General features: G+C 39.2%; 1 protein-coding gene across 2 annotated transcripts; it reads left to right on the top strand.

The window, feature by feature from the left end:
* The first annotated feature begins 1044 nt into the window (after positions 1-1044).
* Positions 1045-18419, top strand: LOC103155652 (solute carrier family 26 member 6). Of its 2 annotated transcripts, XM_007577405.2 has the most exons (20): positions 1045-1478; positions 1891-2030; positions 3386-3525; positions 3879-3989; positions 4839-5014; positions 5793-5957; positions 6040-6192; positions 6273-6355; positions 6443-6590; positions 6701-6814; positions 8962-9039; positions 9468-9563; positions 10098-10204; positions 10453-10522; positions 11214-11306; positions 13261-13386; positions 13579-13725; positions 14892-14946; positions 15723-15868; positions 17669-18419. In XM_007577405.2, the coding sequence occupies exons 2-20, from the start codon at positions 1903-1905 to the stop codon at positions 17690-17692; spliced, it is 2160 nt and encodes a 719-aa protein (XP_007577467.1). In that variant the 5' UTR covers positions 1045-1478; positions 1891-1902; the 3' UTR covers positions 17693-18419. The 2 variants fall into 2 exon arrangements, with proteins under 2 accessions (XP_007577467.1, XP_016519223.1); XM_016663737.1 differs by lacking the exon at positions 1045-1478 and having other exon boundaries at positions 1903-2030; positions 13261-13379; positions 13572-13725.
* The last annotated feature ends 1092 nt before the right edge of the window (positions 18420-19511 follow it).

Below are 19511 nucleotides of genomic sequence, written 5' to 3'. Positions count from 1 at the left end.
CATTCGTGCTGCCTCCACGGCAGCATCGGGGCAGTGGTGAAACTCTTCATGAAAGTGATGTGGAAACTTTGAATAAAAATCCCTGGAAAGCTGCTTTTAGTTGAGGAAAATGCAACCTGACCTTTGAAACATGTGTGGCCGATAAAAGATTTCACAGTGAACATTGTTCCGAATGGCAGTCGTTTTGATTTAATTGTAAGTGTGCCTCTCAGCTCTCTGCATATTCAGTTTGTAAGTAGAAATTAGTGATGTTAATCCTTCTGTCGTGGAAGTTAATAAGTCTAAACCCTGTTTAGGCAAGCGGTGTCAGTTATTTAAAAGACTTTTCCACATTCCTTTGGCACAATTGTGAAACCAAATGAGCAAGGACACCATTGACAAGAGGGAAATTACACGCTAATCTTATCATAAATAATAATGAACAGATAAAACACATGTAAGAGCTTTTGCACAGTTTAAAGAGTGCTTCATAAATTCTGCAGATCCGCATGTCCTTAAACTCACATCCACTTGGTTTACTTTTACAGAATTTTTTAAAACATAGTCTTTGCATCATGTGAGTTATTGAAATTTTGAAAACTGGGATTGCAGTGGTAAAAACGCAGTGTGCTGACTCATTTAGTCAGTAATAAAACACACGCACGCTTACACACACACACACACAGTCGTGTTTTCATCACTTGTGGGGACTTCACATTGACTTCCATTAATTTCTACAGCCTAACCCTTACCATAATCCTAACCCTAACCCTAACCCTACCCATCACATACTTAACCATATCCCACAAACAACAATTTCCCTCATGGGGACCAAGAAAATGTCCCCACAAGGACCAATGGCCCCCATAACCTCACATTGTAGACACAAATAGGTTCCCATAAGGATATAAAAACCTGGCACACACACACACACGCATACACGACACACACAACGTGCATGGACAACAGTTACCTCTGCCTCCTCTGTTTCCATTTGTTCTTTGCATTCAAAGAACTTTGCTCCGACTCTCCTTAACCAAGTCTGGTGTCGTATCAGTATCTGAGGCACTTAAGCCACAACAGAGGAGCAGCTAGTCCACAGTTGTGCAAGTGACACCCTCGAGGACATTTAGCTCTGAGGCGCTTGGAGCTGATGGAAAACTCTGGAGTTTGTCCTCCAGGAACCGTCTCTGTGCTCAGGCTGGATTTATTCACCACAAAGAGAGAAGTGCAAACGTATGACTTATGAGGAAGCCTCACTGGGGGAAAATAGACATTTAAAAGCATTTTATTAAAGTCCTGATTATTTTTGGATTTGGAGCTTCTGAACAGAATATCTGAACATCAGACAGAAGCATTTATATTATGTAGCATCAAACCTGCATGGTTCTCATCAGAGTTTCAAAGGAATCCAGGATTCGTGTCTAAGTTTGGGAGCTGAAGATTGGAATTTTATTTTATTTTATTTATTTTTGGTTTTTTTACTGAAATACACCAAGGTAATTATTAGTTGTTGTTTTTTTTTATCACAAGTTTGAAATATAAAACTACATTTTAAATTACCCAATCACATGCTGGCGTCTCAAAAATATTTTTCTCATATTTTGCTGCAAACCACTCAGATAAACTTTTTTTACTGTCTTTATCAGCCGTTCTGATCAGCTTCAGCAGAACATTTTTCACCAAGTTACATAACTTCAAATTCAAAACAGTGAATCAGTCAGAAGCAATAACTCAGTCATAAAAAGTCAATCAGTCACAGAAAAGCCTTTCGAATGTACTTTAAAAACAAAAAAGATGAGAAGCTTTGACTACTTGACAGCATTAACACAGTAGCATATGCCTCAATACGTACGGGGCCACCGATGTGGCTCTAATGTTTTCCAATACTAACTGAGAATTTGCTGGCAGCTCATTGGAGCCATGGAGGGAAGAAGACGAGTGACCTACAAGGTCAACAGGAATGTCCTGGACGAAGGCGATCTGGATGAGATGGGAGAGAAGAGCCTCACCAAGCCATCTCTGCTCGACAAAATAAAAGACTCAGCCAGGTAAATCCAGGCCATTATTTATTTCCCTTCCATGTCAAAAAGCACATGTCCACTCAGTGTCACGATCCGTGTGTCAGTGTCTGTGTCTATGTCTTAGTCCCTGTCTAAGTCCGCTTATCCAGTAGAACTGCGTAGTCCTGGATAGTGTAAGCTCCCATTTTCAGTCCTGTTTATCAGTTGCTACCGGTGTTTAGCTGTGTGCTAATCTCTCCGCCGTGCTGCCTGTATTGGACTGTTACGAGCATCATTATTATTAAATTCATCATCATCTTCACCATAACCTGGGTCTCTGCATCATCTTCACCACTACCAACCACCAATTGGTAGTGGTTGGTAGTGGTGAAGATGATGATGAATTTAAACAGGACTGAAAATGGGAGCTTACACTATCCAGGACTACGCAGTTCTACTGGATAAGCGCACTTAGACAGGGACTAAGACATAGACACAGACACACGGATCGTGACACTCAGAAGGACTTTGAAATAAATATGTGACAAATTGAGTGGAAAAATACAAAGTGTTAAAAAGCTGGCATTTTTTCAAATTCTTAATAAATTACTTTTTTTTTTTTAACCTATCAGACATATCAAGTGGTGCATCCTCCACGTCTTTAGTTACTTCAGCCTCATCTGACTGTAGGTCAGGGTTTTAATAAATTCATAACTCATTTCGGTCAATAATTAAATAAAACTGGAAACAAATTATTATATATTATTTATGTAGAATGTGTACATCTTATTCTCACTAATAACAATCTGTATTTTATTTTACAAAACACATATGGAGATGCTAAAGGTAATTATTTCACGGTCACAGGAATTAGTTTTATTTTGCGAGCTGCAAATGCTTAAATAAATTGTGAAATACCTAAAACTGATTTTTTTTCTCATTCATGAACTCATTTGTTCACTTCATAAAAGTACTTTTTCGACTCTAACACTCAGAGAACTGCTTTCTGCAGTAGCAAATACAGAAAGCAGAAATAAACACACGTGGTTGTGGAAATCATGTCACACACTGGGTCGCTAAAAATAAATGCAGCTGCAAAGTCACATGTTCCCGGAATCATTAACCCTGCCAAGTGAGGATGTGAAAAGTTACATTTGAGTCAAATTCCCCAAGTTTGGTGGCTTGAATGTGATTTACTTAAAACTAAAGGCGCCTTCTAATGGAGGGAAACATGATGAGTCAACATCCCAAATGAGCTCGAATCAACACAAAAACATTTCCAGTTGGCTTGGGAGTTAATTTTAAAATTAGGTACTGGAATATACTTCAGAGCTGATATCAGTGTTATGTTCTAAATTTCTTGTCTTTTGTTTTTTTTCTTTCTGTCACTTCGACATGCTCAGCTGTACTGGACCAAAGGTGAAGAACTGCATGCTGGGGACGTTTCCTGTTGCATCATGGCTGCCTCGCTACGCGTTCAGAGAAAACGCTTTGGGTGACTTGGTGTCAGGAATCAGCGTGGGGATCATGCAGCTCCCGCAGGGTGAGACGGAGCGCCAGTGGGTGTGGGCGGAGGTGGGGATGGTTGCAGAATCAGAAGGGAGAGACGGAGCCATGAATGATTTGTTTATGGTGGTAAGTTAATTAGTACTAAGACAGTCAGTCTTTTAATAAACAAATCAAGCTTTCTTTGACTTTGTTTTGGTTTGACCTTAAAACACTCAGTTTTCAGCTCAGTCTTTCCTAAAGTGTAGTGAGCCCTGGTCTTCTAACTCATTCTCGGCTGCATTCAAGTTATTGAGATGAACTGGGTAGGAGCTCAACTAGTTTCTACAGCCATAAAAAGTCTTTGTATGGCAGAAACTATTATTTCTCTTTGTGTTTGTGTCCCTGTAGGCATGGCCTATGCACTCCTGGCATCCGTTCCTCCGGTATTTGGTCTTTACTCCTCCTTCTACCCAGTCCTCATCTACTTCATTTTTGGCACATCGAAGCACATCTCGATTGGTAGGTTTGTTGCAGTGACCCATTAAGTTGCTTTTATAACTGGCAACTGATCCAATTCCCAGAAAAAATCATTGCGTCTCTTGGAACTAAAAGTAATAGTGGAAAAGTTGTGATTAAACAAATCTGTTTTGAAACCGATCTTGTCTTGGAGATTTACCACTTTACATTCTATTGCGACAATAAAACAAGGTTGATAAAAGGAATATCCAGGGACTTAAAAAGTCTGACGCATCCAAAGGTGGACTGGAAGAATACAGTGATTGGTAAAAGTTATTAAAGCAGCTATTCATACCTAAGTTATTGGTATGCGTTAGTCCTTGTTGGCAGATTCATTTTTGCTTTAATTGTTGAACAAATAAACAAGCTGCCTTCTGTATTCATAATTTTGAAATGTTAATTTGAAAACAAGATATTTGGCATTGAAGTTGGATAAAATATTAAATTGTGTCTGTGGGAACACGTTTCTTGATTACATCAACTTTGGGGGGATGACGATTAAGCTTGACTAACTTCAAATGTTAAAAATGATAAGGGACTGAGGCTTTCTTTTTTCTCTCTCTTTTTAGAACAGAATTAAATAATCTAATCCCTCAAGTTTGCTTTAAATCATTCCCAGTTAGTGGAAAACGACACTGCTGGGCTCGGATTGAGCTGATCAGAGCGGATGGGGAAGACGGATGGATCTAAATTCAGGACAGTCCTGGAAGAAAACCTGATAGAGGCTACAAAACACTAGAGAATGAGGCTGAGATTGATCTTCCAACAGGACAACAGCCACAGATAAAAGGAGCCAGAGCTGCAATTAAATCGTTAAGATCAATCTTTTCTAATTGTGCCGTCCTTCCTCAGGAACATACGCAGTGATGAGCGTAATGATAGGAGGGGTGGTCGACCGACTGGCACCAGATTCTGACTTTGAGTTCTGGAACAACGTGACCAACAACAGCGACATCGACTTCGCTTCCCGGGATCAAGAGCGGGTCCGAATAGCTGTTGCAGTCACTTTTATATCGGGCTTGTTTCAGGTGCGTTGTAAAGCAGACTTTGCAGCTTCATTTACACATCAGTGAATGCTGGACGATGACTATCTACCAGCGGCGTCAGCTCACGAAATGCTTCCTGCAAGACACACGTTTTAAACAACACAGTTTAGTGCAAATAAAACACTTCATACACTCTAAAAAAAAATGAGTGCTAATACTGAGTCTGCAAAGAGTATTTATCCACAACATGACTTGATCGTCTAAGAGAGATTTCCAGTCTGACAATCAGAGTCAGTTTTGTACTTAACAAGTAAAATATCCAAGCTGGGCTCAGAAGTCTGATGTGCAAAAGTAGAAATGCCCAAAATTATTCGGATTTTAAAGATTATACATGAGCAATTATACGTTCTTGATGTTTCTTGTTTTTTCGTTGTGGATAAAAGGTGAAGATGGCAGAACAATTCCTTTCTAGGAAAAATGATATCTTTAGGAGAAAGCTGTGCAATTTCAGGAAAATGTAGTGCTTTGAATGTCTTTTGGCCTTGTACTAGTAAATATCTCACCAAGTGGAAAGCAAACGGGGTTGAAAATCAACAAATTGCCACATTTTGGTTGATTCAAAGGCAGAAAATAGAAAAACACAAATACCCTAAGAGGATCCTGAATCAGTTTTTTTTTTAAACAATTCCAATGAAGATTTAGAGCAGGATTTCAACTTAAAGTCTTCTCTCCCAGGTGCAAGCAAATCTGCGTAAACGTAAAAACATTTGCAAAACTTCCTGATTGCAAACATTCAGAGTTCTGTTTGCCATGTGTGCAGATTCTGCTCGGTTTGGTCCAGTTTGGTTTCGTGGTAACTTACCTGTCCGAACCCCTCGTCCGAGGCTACACAACAGGAGCTGCCATACACGTCATTGTTTCTCAGCTGAAATATGCCTTTGGTCTCAACCCAAAGAGATACAGTGGACCCATTTCCTTGATTTATGTAAGAAAAACCACTTTTATTTCTACGTGTAAGGTCTTAACCTTCTAAGATGATATGGCAGTACTTCGTTTTTCCTTCTCAGACGGTGGTGGAGATCTGCTATCTCCTTCCAAAGACAAATATTGGCACGTTGGTGGTCAGTATAGTGTCCATTGTCGCCCTCATTCTTGCCAAGGAGCTCAATGCATTCTTGAGTAAAAAGCTCCCTGTCCCCCTGCCCATGGAGCTGCTTGCTGTAAGTACAAAGGAAAGTTTGCATGAGTTAAAACCCTAAGTAAGCCATTGAATTGAATTGATCTGTTATCATCTTTCTAGGTAATCATAGCAACAGTTGTCTCTTGGCAAGTTGACCTGGAGGAAAGATATGGAGTGGATGTAGTGGGAACCATTCCCTCTGGGTGAGGAAAACACATGCACTACTTGGCATCTCTGTACAAGAGGAGTGTGTAATGTCTCTTCTTCTGTCCGCCATCTTTGTTTGGCAGTCTCCAGCCACCTGCTCTACCTGCTATGTCCCTGTTTGGCCAGGTGGTTGGGGATGCCTTTGCCCTCGCCGTTGTAGGTTACGGCATCGCTATCTCCCTGGGACGAATATTTGCACTCAAATATGGCTACAAAGTGGACAGCAACCAGGTAGTGTGATTGGGGACTAATCAATAATGTCTGATGTGTTTTGCTGTTGACTATAGTGTATAAATCTTGTTTTTTTTGTTGTTGTTGTTTTTGTTGTTGTTTTGATTTAGGAGCTAATCGCCCTTGGCTTAAGTAATTCAATTGGAGGAATTTTCCAGTGTTTCGCCATTAGCTGCTCGATGTCTCGCAGTTTGGTTCAGGAAAGCACCGGAGGAAAAACCCAGGTTGGAATGCATGCACAAAATATATAAATGTTACATTAGCACTGGTTCATTAGAGACTAGTTGCTGTTTTGCTATTTTCTAAATGAAGTGGAAGCTAAGGGTCAAAAGCGTGTGCATGTTCAGCGACATTCTGAAACCACAGCGCCGCACAGTGGCCTGGCATGACAACTACAGTGGATTCGAGATGTCTTGGCGGTGGCGTGAAAACGTGGAACTTTTCCCCAGCCAACATCCAAAAATACCCGCAGTTTCCAGACAGCAGTCTCGAGTAAACGTGACCAACAGACAGGTTTGATCCATACAGGGCTCTGCTTGCAGCTTGCAGGACTTAAAGGATCTGCTGCCAGTACCAGACACACAACTCTTTCGGGAGTCTGATGGAGTCATGTATGTCAGGATTGTTTTGGCAGCAAACGGGGAGGGAGGGGCGACCGAGCATTATTAGAGAGGTGGTCATAATGTTGTGAGGTTCTGCTGAAGTTCTGATTTGGCTCCTTCAGAAATGAAGCTAAGATCTAGAGACAAAATGTGCTTGTCTCTAGCAACGAGTAACAGAAGAACAAAGGTATTAATGAACAGTCAAATGGACAAGTTTGTTTTAAAAAAGAATATGATAGATTTAACTTTAACATCAATAACTTGCCAAAAACAGAAAAAGGCATGAGTCACCTGAAGAGAGGAGACACTCTAGATCTAAAAGTGAAATGTTTAAATGTTTAAATATTTACTTCTTGTTGTAACGTGTTTAGAAAGTGATCTGACATTCAGCTGCTATAAAAAGAAGCAATACCTTCCCTGACAGACGGAAAAAAAAAGTCTGTGTCTGGTTTGCAGCACACAATATGTTACCTATTAGAGCCTGTGAATGGTGTTCATTACAGACAGCACTAGTTAAACAGAGTCGCATGACGGCTCCAGATATAATATTCATTCCCTCTTTCATTTCAGGCCATAGAAATTCTACTTTGACCTTTGAGCTCTGGCCTTTTTTCACCTCTTAAAGACTAATGTGGCTTTAAATTAGATTTTGTTTCATTCACATTGCATGTAATTTGCCCTCCATAAATGTCAGCACCTGTGATACAGAGCGCTGAATTACGCATCTTTTAATTTCTTCACATTTTTAAAAGAAAAATACCACTTTCTATAGATCCTAAACCAGCAGCACCAGTAAATGTTTCTGAATCATCTTTTGAGTTTCCAGTTGATCAAAGTGCTTAGGAAAGTTCAATAAGTTGTCTACGTCTTCCTGACAGAATCCGATGTCCTGCAGCCACAATTCAAAATGGGAAAGAGAAGAAAACATGCTTTTCAAAAGAAGGCAGATGTGTGGTGATAATGAGAATTTTGTAAATGGCTACAAGAAAACAGCTACATGCCCACATTCAGACTAATAGCTAAAATAAATCAGTCAGGTTTGTTTGTGTGGCACGTTTCAGCAAAAAGGCAGTTCAGAGTGCTTTACATCACTAAAATACAACAATTCAAAGTCATAGAACACACATTGCAATTTGTTTAGTGCCGTCAGAATACATCAAAATGTTGGTGAGTGTTTCATTTAAATGACTAAAACACTCAAAACTGTGGCAACGAAAGTTAGACCAGGGCCTGAGTTTATCTTTCCGCCACGCAGGATTGAGGTCAAAAAATATGTTGATACATTTATTCAATTGATTTTTACCAGTTTATATCAGGGAATGCAATACAACATGCCACCACCTTATTCACCTGAAGTTCAACACCGTGATGGAAAGTCTTAGCTTCTCGAGTCAAACTTGAAACGTTTTGAAGAAAAAAATTCTCAGAAATGTGATGCAGTATTTATAGTTTGTCTCCTTGACAGATTTGAAAACGTTTAAAGAACTCCATAAGTTATTCCTAAAACACATGCTGTACAGACTGCTGTCTACACTTCACCTTAAACCAGATTCAAGCCCATGTCGTCATTAACCAACCAGCCCGTTTGAACAAAAAACATGAACATTTAGCGACGCTTCACTAATTCTTCTCCCTCTTTCAGCTCGCACTGCTAATCGCTGCCTCGTTAATCTCTTTAAAGTTACTCTGTAATGTTTTTTCCTCTGATCTTTTTCACTCGATATCCATCCGTTCATCATGTGCCTGTTTTTCCTTTCTGTTCGCCGCAGATTGCTGGGGCTCTATCGGCGGTGGTTATCCTTTTCATCACTCTCTGGATTGGATCTCTCTTTGAAGATCTACCCAAGGTATTTACATGTGTGTTCGCACACACACACACACACACACACACGCACGCACACAGTGGTGAACAACACACACCCAAAGCCAAGCGGGATAATGTGTGCAGAATTACAAGGCCCGCTCTGAGACCGGCTCAGGAGAGACTTACCTCACAGCTGAGGATTGTGCTCTAAAATGCAACCAGATTGTTCAGGTTTAAGGGTCTGGGATGCTTTTTATCCTGCCCTAATGCTTTTCACCACTTCATCTAATAGGCGCAGGTCTCTGTTGGGTCATGTCAGTCATTTAAAATCCTGAAAATAAACTTTAACGTCTGAGTTTATGTCCAAGTTGCCTTTTAGTGGCCCTTTAACTCCAGTGTTGATCTCATCATTCTCCGTTTAGCACACCCACACAAATTGCTCTGTTTGATGATTTTTTTTTTTTTTTCCAGGCAGTGCTGGCTGCCATCATCTTCGTTAATCTCCATGGCATGATGAAGCAGTTCTTGGACATCCCCGCTCTGTGGAAAAGCAATAAAATCGACATGGTGAGTGTGCCAAAATGTTGGCAAGGAAGATGTTTATTAGCAAAGACAGATTCTCTTTTCTTTCTTTTTTTTCATTTTGATGAAATGTTTACACTTTTTTATCTATTCTCCATTATCAATATATTATCACTCGAAACATCTCTCCTGCTTTTCTGCTGGTTTAATGTAAATCCTCCAAACATCGGAGTTTAATGCTTGTTCACTGAACCAATGCTAAAAAAAAATCCCCTTTAGGAATTTCTTATATATTTTGTTGATACATGTAAATGTTTTATTATCAAGAATATTAACATCAAAGTTTTCAAATTATAATGTTATTTTTTTTTAAAACGACGAAAGCTTTAAAAAAAATATATCTCAGTCGCATTTAAGTCTGGACTTTGACTAGACCACTCCAAAATACTCCAAAACACTTCATTTGCTGTACACAATCAGGGAATTAAAATTTTCTTGATAGTTTTTGTTACTAAAACCTTATACTTTACAGCCATTGTTTAGTTTTGGGTCCTCATATGTAATTCTCTGTTTCTCCAGCTGGTCTGGGTGGCCACCTTCATCTTGACCGTGCTGTTGAACCCTGACCTGGGACTGGCTGCTGCCATCGCCTTCTCCATGCTCACTGTCATCTTCAGGACACAGCTGTAAGGAGACCCGCCTGCTTACGTCAACATGATGAAGTCTAAATATATGAAGGATTAGAAATGTTACACCTACTGAGAGAGTCTAAGCTCGGAGGCAGTTGGGGAAGCGCTGAATGTTTTTCCTCCTTTTAAGCAACACGATAACATAGATCTAAAATTTACCAGGCACTTTATTTACATTTGCAACATATAGCACTAAAATATGAACATGAAGAGCAGTTCACTTCTTTGTCTTGTGTGTTCTTCAGACCCAAATACTCTCTGCTGGGACAAGTGGCAAGCACTGACATTTACAAGCCTGTGGAAGACTATGATAAGGTAAATTCTAAAATCCTTTTGACATAAACATTTATTGAGATTTGGTTCATAAATTGAGAATATATATAAAAACAACTAACATTCATGCATGGAAAAGGTCAGTACTGTGACCTCTATGCTTTTGGCCTGTTTGTATCTTTTGAGTCTATTTGGCACAGCTAAGATATTTTGAGAAACAATGATATATTTTAATGATTTTATTTTACATCTCTATTTGTCCATGTTAAAATATATATTTTTTTAAATTTCAGTTTCATTTTCGTGCCGATATTTGTCCGTGGAAGGAGAGATAGGCCATCCTGATTAGTTTAATCTGCTCACTATTTTACAATACACTCACCAACCAATTTATTTTGTGACACCAGGCTGGATTTAGATGCCTAAATGCAACGAGTTGCTGCTGCTGTGATACATTACATAGCCACTGTAAACTGACAAAATGTGAAAAGCCTGATGGGTACTAATACTTTTTTAATGGACTTTAGCACCTCATGCATATTCAACTTCACCAGCAGATTCAAGTTACAACTATCAATATGATTCAAGTTTAGAGGGACAACAACCAGATTGTATCTGTACAACATGTTGTGCAGATATTAGATATTTGCTGTAATATTAGCTTTAGTTTATAGTCTGACTTTAGCTGGAGCATTTACTAAATGTTTTTCTGTGTTTACCTCATTAATTTTAGGCGAAGCAGGTGCCAGGAATATTAATCTTCCGTTCCTCTGCCACCCTCTACTTTGCCAATGCTGAGATGTACCAAGAAGCTCTGGGAGAAAAGGTGACAACACGAAGGCAAACACAACATTAAAGCCACAATCCGCTCCTAATGGGACTTGATGTATTCAAAACTTGGCTTCAAGCCCTAATATTTTGAAAAGTGACAACAAAATATGCTCTCTTTTTCTTTTTTTTTCTTTTTTTTTTTCCTTGAAGGAAAACACGCATAATCATGCATGCTGATATATTAATGTGTCTGCACCCAAAAGCAGTATCGGAGTCACGCGTGCACCATGACGGACACTAAGCCCTGATTTAATGAACCAAGCAGACTCATATGCAGACACACACACACACACACACGTGCAACATGCAAGCAAAATAGAAGAACCAGCCGCAGCTGCAATCCATCTTGTCACATTTTTCTGTGCAATCAACCTCTCTTTTACAAACATCACTTCTGACACACTAACAACAGATGAGGCACGTTACCGTTTTCACACATCACAGCCGTGACAGACATTGTTAAAAACGCCATCCCTCTAATTTCTCCTCTCTTTTTAAGTTTTTCCTCCAACACCCCATCCTCTGCCTCCCCCCTCTTCTTCTTCTCCCTCCTCGTCTTCTTCCTCCTCCTCCTCCTCCTCCTCCTCCTCCTCCTCCTTTCACGTCTCCTTGTTGCACATGGGAAGACAAATCGAGGGAATGTGGACAAAAGATGCCAGCAGACGGAAGCGGAGAGGGGTGCAGAGACTGAATCAGGGAAGGAGATAATGGAACGTCTCATTCATTAAAATGCCAGCATGTCAAAGCCAAAGCATTTCTCATTTGCTTTCTTATCTCGGAGGCACTAATATGAGCTCTCATTGAGCCGTCATGCACAGGCTGCAGGGATTGTTTACAGGGTGAGGAATCACCGCCAGACAAATCCTGGTCCGGCTTTGTTTCTGGACAACTCAGTTGACTGGAGATAATCGAGGAATTTAGTGATATTCACAATCTGCTTTCAGGGGCATGACCTGTAGAGGAGAAGTGATTGCTTTAACGTGATTAATATCTGACGATGACAACTTCTTCGTCTTTTTCATCATGAATGAGAAATGCAAGACGAGAGATGATGGTCTGCACAGAGAGCACTTGAAAGCTAACAAAGCGTAATTAGCGTCTACGTTTTAAAAATCAAATTAATATCAAGCTCTAGTTTTGATGAGAAAAGGGATAACTATTCCTACTGGTATATGACTGATTGTTGTGTTTGGGCTTCGTTTGGGTGTGAAACCTTTGATATTTGCATTTATTCTGCCTGCCTCCCTATATAACCAATTGTCTTCCTGCAATTGGTTATAAACACAACAACATGCATAATTAAAACGCTCACATTCCTGCAGGACACAAAATGCAAAATATCAGCAGGTGTTCTCCTTATTTATTTTTGTATTTTTTTGTTCTAATTCTTTTCCCAGTCTTTCTTGTTCTAAAGTGTAGCTTCATGTTCATGTTTATCCGTTATCACTTTTACCTTGCATGTTACAATAATCCCTCAGGCTAATTTAAGGCCGGAACTGATTCAAGTGATGGGTGTTGAAATCCACCTCCCAACTACAACTACATTTCCTGTGCGAATGTAGTTGGTAGTTTTGCAAAGTTTTGTTGATAAAGTCGTTTGAGTTGAACGCTTGGACCAGCAGGAGCAACGGAGAGGAACTGGTTAAACTTGTGCTTCAGGAAACATGCGCTTGGAAATAAAAATGGATGAAATCGTCACACTGGATCAACGCGGAGAGAAGTTCAGTTTCTTTCATAAATAAAACAAGCAGTTAGTGTTATGCATATTTAGTCCTTGCATAAAGGAGGTTTCTTCGTGTCATTCAAACAAACCTGGTGTGTCTGTTCATTCTGGTGTTGCAGTCGGCTCGTTGGATAAACCTGTGTTCTGTTGACTTACAGTAGATCTCGCCTGTCAACGGACCTTTTAAAATAAACTCAAGGATGATTTTCTTTGCTGTTTCCTTTAGAGCGGCCTGGACATCACTAAGATGCTGTCGATAAAGAAGAAACTGGAAGCCAAACGAAAGAGGCATGAAAAGAAACTGGCCAAGAAAGCGAAGAAAGAGCTCAAGAAGAATAAAGCCGAGCAAAAGGTGAGCAAAAGCTAAAGAGTGGAAAAAAATTAAAGAAATATTTATCAGAGAAGATTTTTTTCTTTTTTGCCATACCAGATCTTCCTACTCAGGAGATTCCCCAGTTTTAACTTTTTTTGTGGGAGGTAATTGAAGTTTGTTTTTTAGGGGGAGGAGGGGCTTTCACCTCCTGTCGTGCCTTCTTCCATCCAGCAGGAGGAGCCAAATTCAGAGCACCAGCAGGGCATCGCCGTCATCGACGTGGACAACGATCCGGACTCCTCGCTGCCAAGGGCCATTATCCTTGACCTGAGCCCTGTGAACTTCCTGGACACAGTCGGGGTCAAGACAATTAAAAGTGTAAGAAAATAGGATCCGTACGACTGCACAAAGGCAAAATATTGATTATTTTTAAAAAATTAAGTAGCACATAAGATCATCACCTGTGGTCAAATCCAATCAAATAAGGTTGAATTTGACCACAGAAATTAAAAAAAAAAAATCCTTTGTAGGGAGCTGGTAGGAATTTTTGATTGACAGAATTTTTCTGGAATGACTAAAACAAAATATTATGTTTTAGTCATTCCAGTTTCTACCTCTTCATTTTATCAAGCTGCTGTGAGATGCTTTCTTGTAAAATATGTTGTTTAGACTCAGTTTCTGAATCACCTGTTCATCTAACACTTTCTTGGAGGGATTTCAATTGAGTTGTATAGTGTAACCGCTATGGTGCAACATTAAATCGGCCGGCCGATGAACTGGCTCCGATTTAATTTAATATCGAGAGATGCAAAAATCAACCACTGTTGTATTTTGCTGTGTTGTGAGAGAGGGTTGACTGACCCACAGGGTCACGTCTACACTGTTGCCAACTCAGCGACTTTCTTTCTATATTTCGTGACATTTTAGACAAAAAAAGAAAATCATCATCATCCAAAATCGCAATCGGCAGTTCAGGGTTTTTAAAAATCGGTCATCAGTGATCGGCCAAAAAAACTGCAATCGGTGCACCCCTTGTAGCCGCTATTAAAAACCAATCAGAACAGATAAAGAGGTCTGTATCCGTGTGATATTCATAAAGCTTGTTAGTTACACCTTTGCATGAAGTATCTTGGGATTTGATATAAATTTTGGCGCAAAGTCAGTGTGATTTTTTTTCACGTGGTATCAGTCTTTTGCTGAAAATCCCAGCTCTTTATTTTTTTTCGACTCTCTCCCACACACTCAGCAGCTCTCCTGCAGGCAGTAGATTAAGCAGAATCAACCCTCCCAGTACCAGAAGACGTAATTAGCATAAACAGCCGAACGTCGGAGCAAGCAGCCTAGAGGAGCACAGAGGTTAAGAGGTTCCAGGGGAAAAAAGATGGAAACACGCCAACATGTCATAAATTCTCTAACTTTAAACCAACATTTTTTATACCTTTGTGAAGTATACTTTATCCATTCCTCCAGTGTTTAATTGTCATTTAAACTTTACTGTGAACTGGATTAAATAAATGATCCAGACATTTGTGCTTCTGTTTCAGATTCGGCGAGACTACGGAGAGATCGACATCGAGGTTATTTTAGCTTGCTGCCAAAGTAAGTCCGGCCTTCAGGTTTTTGTACTGCCTGTTACCAGAATACAAACCAGTGTTATCAGAATCAAGACCCAAATATCTGCACTAATTTTGGTCAAACTGAAAGTGAAAAAAACAATTTTTTTTTTTTTTTACTTAAGTTGCATTGGTGTGGTTTTTATAGGAAACTTTGTCAGCATGTAAGGTTTATATTTTGGTTTCTCTTTTGTTAAACTCTATTCTAGACGGGCAAAGCCAATTTGAGCTCACATAGGAGTTTTTTTTTCTTTTTTTTGCTGTATCATGAGAAAATAAGCATTTCTTTGGTGAAATCTGGTGTGTCAGTTTCTTTCTTTTTTTTATATCTGCAAATTTGCTCCTAGTTTATATTTAGATAATGGTTGACAAATTTAGACCTGATTTTCTATGTAGAGAAAAAAAAAGCCCATGGATCTCTGGGGGACAAACAATCTGCTGGTGCAGGAAGCTGGGAGCCATCCAGTTTACTTCAAAAGGATCAGCAGCACTAATTAGCCCTCACCGAGCTGATAGCACTTGATAAGAAAAAAATGACTCATTTAAAGTGTTTAGCCCCACCATGGAGCTGCCAAAAATATTCGTACGTTCATAAAATATAGTGCATTTCACCGAAGACAAGAAAAAGCCTCTTGTTGTTTGTTCTCCTCTTAACTCTGCAGATTTTCTTTTTGCTGCATCCCTCCAGTTGCTCCGTGCCTTTTCAGCTTCTCTCACTTCTTAGTGCAACGTTTCATCTCTGAAGGTTTTCGTTGTGCTTAGGCGGCGTGGTGGAGAGCCTCCAGGCCGGGGGATTCTTCAGCAGCAACGTGACAAAGTCCTGCCTCTTCAACTCCATCCACGATGCGGTCCTGTACTGTCAGTCTGAAAAATCAAAGAGTCGGTGTGATGAAGAATGTGAACAAGAGGTAAGGGCAGGCATCCACGTCGACCGACGTTGTGTCCATCCTGAGGCAAAACGGGTTAGGAAAGAAAATAGAAACGATTTTTAGGAAGCATTTTTGTAATTTACATGTAATATTTTACTCTCATAAATTATCTACTGTCATTCTTACATACATATTTCCTGAAGTATTTCAAGTAGCACTTTACTTGAAGGGTTGTGCATAAGACTGACATTACACTGTCATAAACATGACATAATACCTGTCATGAAGTGTCATTCGGCAAAGTTGACTCTTTTAATTTACTTTTAATGTAAGTTTTAATGCAACTTTGCATAAAATTGCAATTATTTACCAAATAATGCTAAGTTGATACTTTTAATTGACTTTTGATGCAACTTTTAATGCACATCTGTATTAAAAGTGTCATTATTTGACGAAAAACACTTCATGACAACAGTTCTAAACATTCATAAAGCCCCCTTCATGTTCATGCCATGCATTATGTCATGTTTATGACAGTGACATGTCAGTCTTATGCACCATACATCATGTTTCATTGCAACATTTCAATACTAAGAATCATATCACCAAATTACTTTATGTAATTCTTCCAAAGTTGTTGATGTGTTATTACTGTCTCAGTTCATTTACTAAATTCACCATTTTTATTTTCGGGACAGATTTATTTATTTTTTTTAGAACTTGAAGGTTTGCTGACTTTAATCCCCAGCCAACTAAAGACTAAAGCGAGGGAATGTGACTCAGTTCCCCTTAGCAGTTGGTGCCTTAGGTTTCTCCCCATAAACAGTGATAAAAATACGGCCCATTTGCTCTGCTCATTTACCCCGCCACGTCCATGCGGCTCGAACGAGACTGCAAATTAAACACACAGAATCGATGTGCATAATTGCACTTAACATGGTTTTGATGTCAAATTACTTTTGCTTCCCCGTGCACAATTTAGCAGACAACCTTTGCTTTTTGCTAGAAGATTACTCTTCATTCCACCACCAGACCGGGACTGCAAACATCCTCCCGGAGCTCAGCACAAACACACCAATAGCCTAGTTAAAGCCTTACGTTGGCTGTGTTTGCATTTGTGCTGATCTCCTCACATTTAAACATCTGTGCATCCTCGCCTGCACGCTTTTGTTTGTCCATGCTCTGTCTTGTGTTAATGTTGTGCATGCGGCCTTATGTTTCTGCTATGATAGAGGAATTATGAAAAAAAAAAAGATAGATAAATAAAATACATGACTATCAATTTGATTTACACCCAGAACAGCACTGAAATAATTATAAGTGCATGCACACGACAACAATGAGAGGAAATAGGCAGATTCAAATGGAAAGATCATTACTCAGCTTTGCATGCAAGCCAGCCTACATGTGTTTCGTTCAAAGGCAACATGAGATCATATGGTGTTGTGTGCAATAAAATCACTCACACACACATGCATACATATGCAAAATGTAGCTAATGTGAAGAGAAATTACTACATAAGAGTTACAGAAAAAAAAAACTCGCAAGCAGTTAAATTTACTTCAAAGGCTCACTATTAGAAATGCAGTTTAAAAAGTTCAAAACAACCCAAGAGTGTCAGATGATGATTTAAAACTTAACTCCAAGCCATTACTTCAGAGACAGATTCATGCTGAGTCACAATTTCAAGCAGCAGCTTCGGTTTTCCTCCTCATTAAACTCTGAGATCAAGTCTACTGAGAACATATTTTAGAAAGTCAAGTTTCCTTCTCCGTGCAAGGACTTTTTTCTTTTTCAGCTCTCGATTTTTTTTTCCCTGTGTCCTTCTTGCTTCGCAGGAGTTGAAAGAAACAAATTTCTGAGTCCTGAGAGAAGTGATGAAGGATGTTATGGAGAAGTGACAGAGACTCTGCAGGAGGACTTTATCCAGACAGCTTCGGAAAAATCTGGGACATCCTCTTTTTGGAAACCTACTGAGAAAAGAATCTAAAGGGGAGATTTTTTATTATTTTTTTCTACAAAATGTATTTGCTTGAAGTAAATGTATTCAGCATCATTATATTGTATTAAGCTAAACCTACACATTTTTGTCCGTGGGTGCACACATTTGAAATAAGTGTTATTTACTATTCTGTATGTTGTACATATACTGTGTTGATCAGAACGTCTGGACCATAATTTGTTAATTGCTTAAATATATCTTTGTTTCTGCTTATGTGTACAGTAATGTGTTGATTTTTAATCTCTAAATAAATATTAGCTAAGATATGTTTTGGGATGTTTTTTTTTTAACTGCTAATTTGCATTAATTACAGGTCAAATCAAAAAATCGGGCAGCATGAGAGAAGAAATTCCCTCTCAGAAAATCTGCACATTGTTTTAATTAGAACAATATGAAACTGAAGTGTTTCTGCACTTTGAGCTTTTTCAAATGTTGTCATGTTACAGGCACAGGCTTCAATTTAGCTGATTGGAAAATTTTATGTGATAGATCAGCACAACTTAGCCTATGATTGTGATGTGGAATGAAAATGACACATTGCTTTCAATTTGTTTTGTTTTGTTTTCCAAATAAAAATTTGAAAAGCATGGCAATTGTATTCATTCCTCCTGAGTCAATATTTTGTGGAAACTACACGTCCAAATGCAAGTCTTCTGGTCCGCATCTCCACCAGCTTTGCTGGACATTTTGCCCTATTATTATTATTTTTATTTTTTATTTTTTGCAAAATAGCTAAAGCTCAGTCAGCCAGATGAAAAACCTCTCTGAAAATACATCTTCATACATGTTCTAGCCTTTCCAATTGACTTTAGGTCTGGATTAATATTAATATCGGCATGTATGGTGTCCCACCCCAGTCAATAGCAACCGCTTAAAGGGTTTTATTCCAGGATTGTCCTGTATTTAGTCCCACTTATCGTCCCATCAGTGTTGCTGAATATAAAGAATCACAATTCTCCCACCAACATATAAGTTTTCAGTTTTCTGCAACACACATTTTGCAGCTATAGGCCTAAAAGTTCAAGTTTGGTTTGATCCAATCAGATGACCTTTTGCCACATGTTTGCTCTGTTCCTTACATGACTTGTGGTAAACTCCTGATGGGATTTCTAATGGCTTAAAATGTCAGATTCATTGTGTGGATGGCCGATCCTTTCAACAGATCCACCCAGCAGAGCTGCGGATCTCTGCACTGTGCGAATTTTCCAAAACATGGCACGTTGTTTTATGAGCCAGCTCTGCTTTTAATGTTTCACAACTTTTATGATGCAGTTTGTTAAGACGAATCTGGTAGAAAACGTTTTACTAATTAGGCGGCTTCTGATGGGAAACGGCTGCACAAGAATCACAATAAAAATGGGGGAAACAAACACATACCAGATTTTTTTTAGGTTATTTCTCTCTTTTCAATAAAGTCGCGCTTCTATTTCACAGCTATTGCTTTCCTTTGTGCTGGTTTAACACAAAACGACAAAAAGTATGAAGGTTTGTGGCTGCCACTCGGCGACATTCTCTGTTTTCATTCTGTCGTTTTACAAGAACCAGCATCACATGTGGCGAGAAGTGCTAAAATGTGACAGAAAAATGCTTTTGCTAATCTTCTGTCCTGGATCAATTCCTGCTTCTTTTTTTTTTTATGTCCCTGTGTGCAATTAGAGGAGCGCGAAGAAATTTATTTC

This window comes from Poecilia formosa, unplaced genomic scaffold, assembly GCF_000485575.1.
Source record: "Poecilia formosa unplaced genomic scaffold, Poecilia_formosa-5.1.2 Scaffold440, whole genome shotgun sequence".
Lineage (NCBI taxonomy): Eukaryota > Metazoa > Chordata > Actinopteri > Cyprinodontiformes > Poeciliidae > Poecilia > Poecilia formosa.
Note: the sequence above shows the minus strand (reverse complement) of the source record. Positions and strands in the feature narration are given on the sequence as shown.

Coding starts and splice junctions, on each gene's coding strand:
- LOC103155652 (XM_007577405.2), top strand. CDS start 1,903: ATGGAGGGAAGAAGACGAGTGACCTACAAGGTCAACAGGAATGTCCTG. Junction 6,591..6,700: donor ACAAAGTGGACAGCAACCAG/GTAGTGTGATTG, acceptor GTTTTGATTTAG/GAGCTAATCGCCCTTGGCTT. Junction 13,387..13,578: donor AGAATAAAGCCGAGCAAAAG/GTGAGCAAAAGC, acceptor TCTTCCATCCAG/CAGGAGGAGCCAAATTCAGA.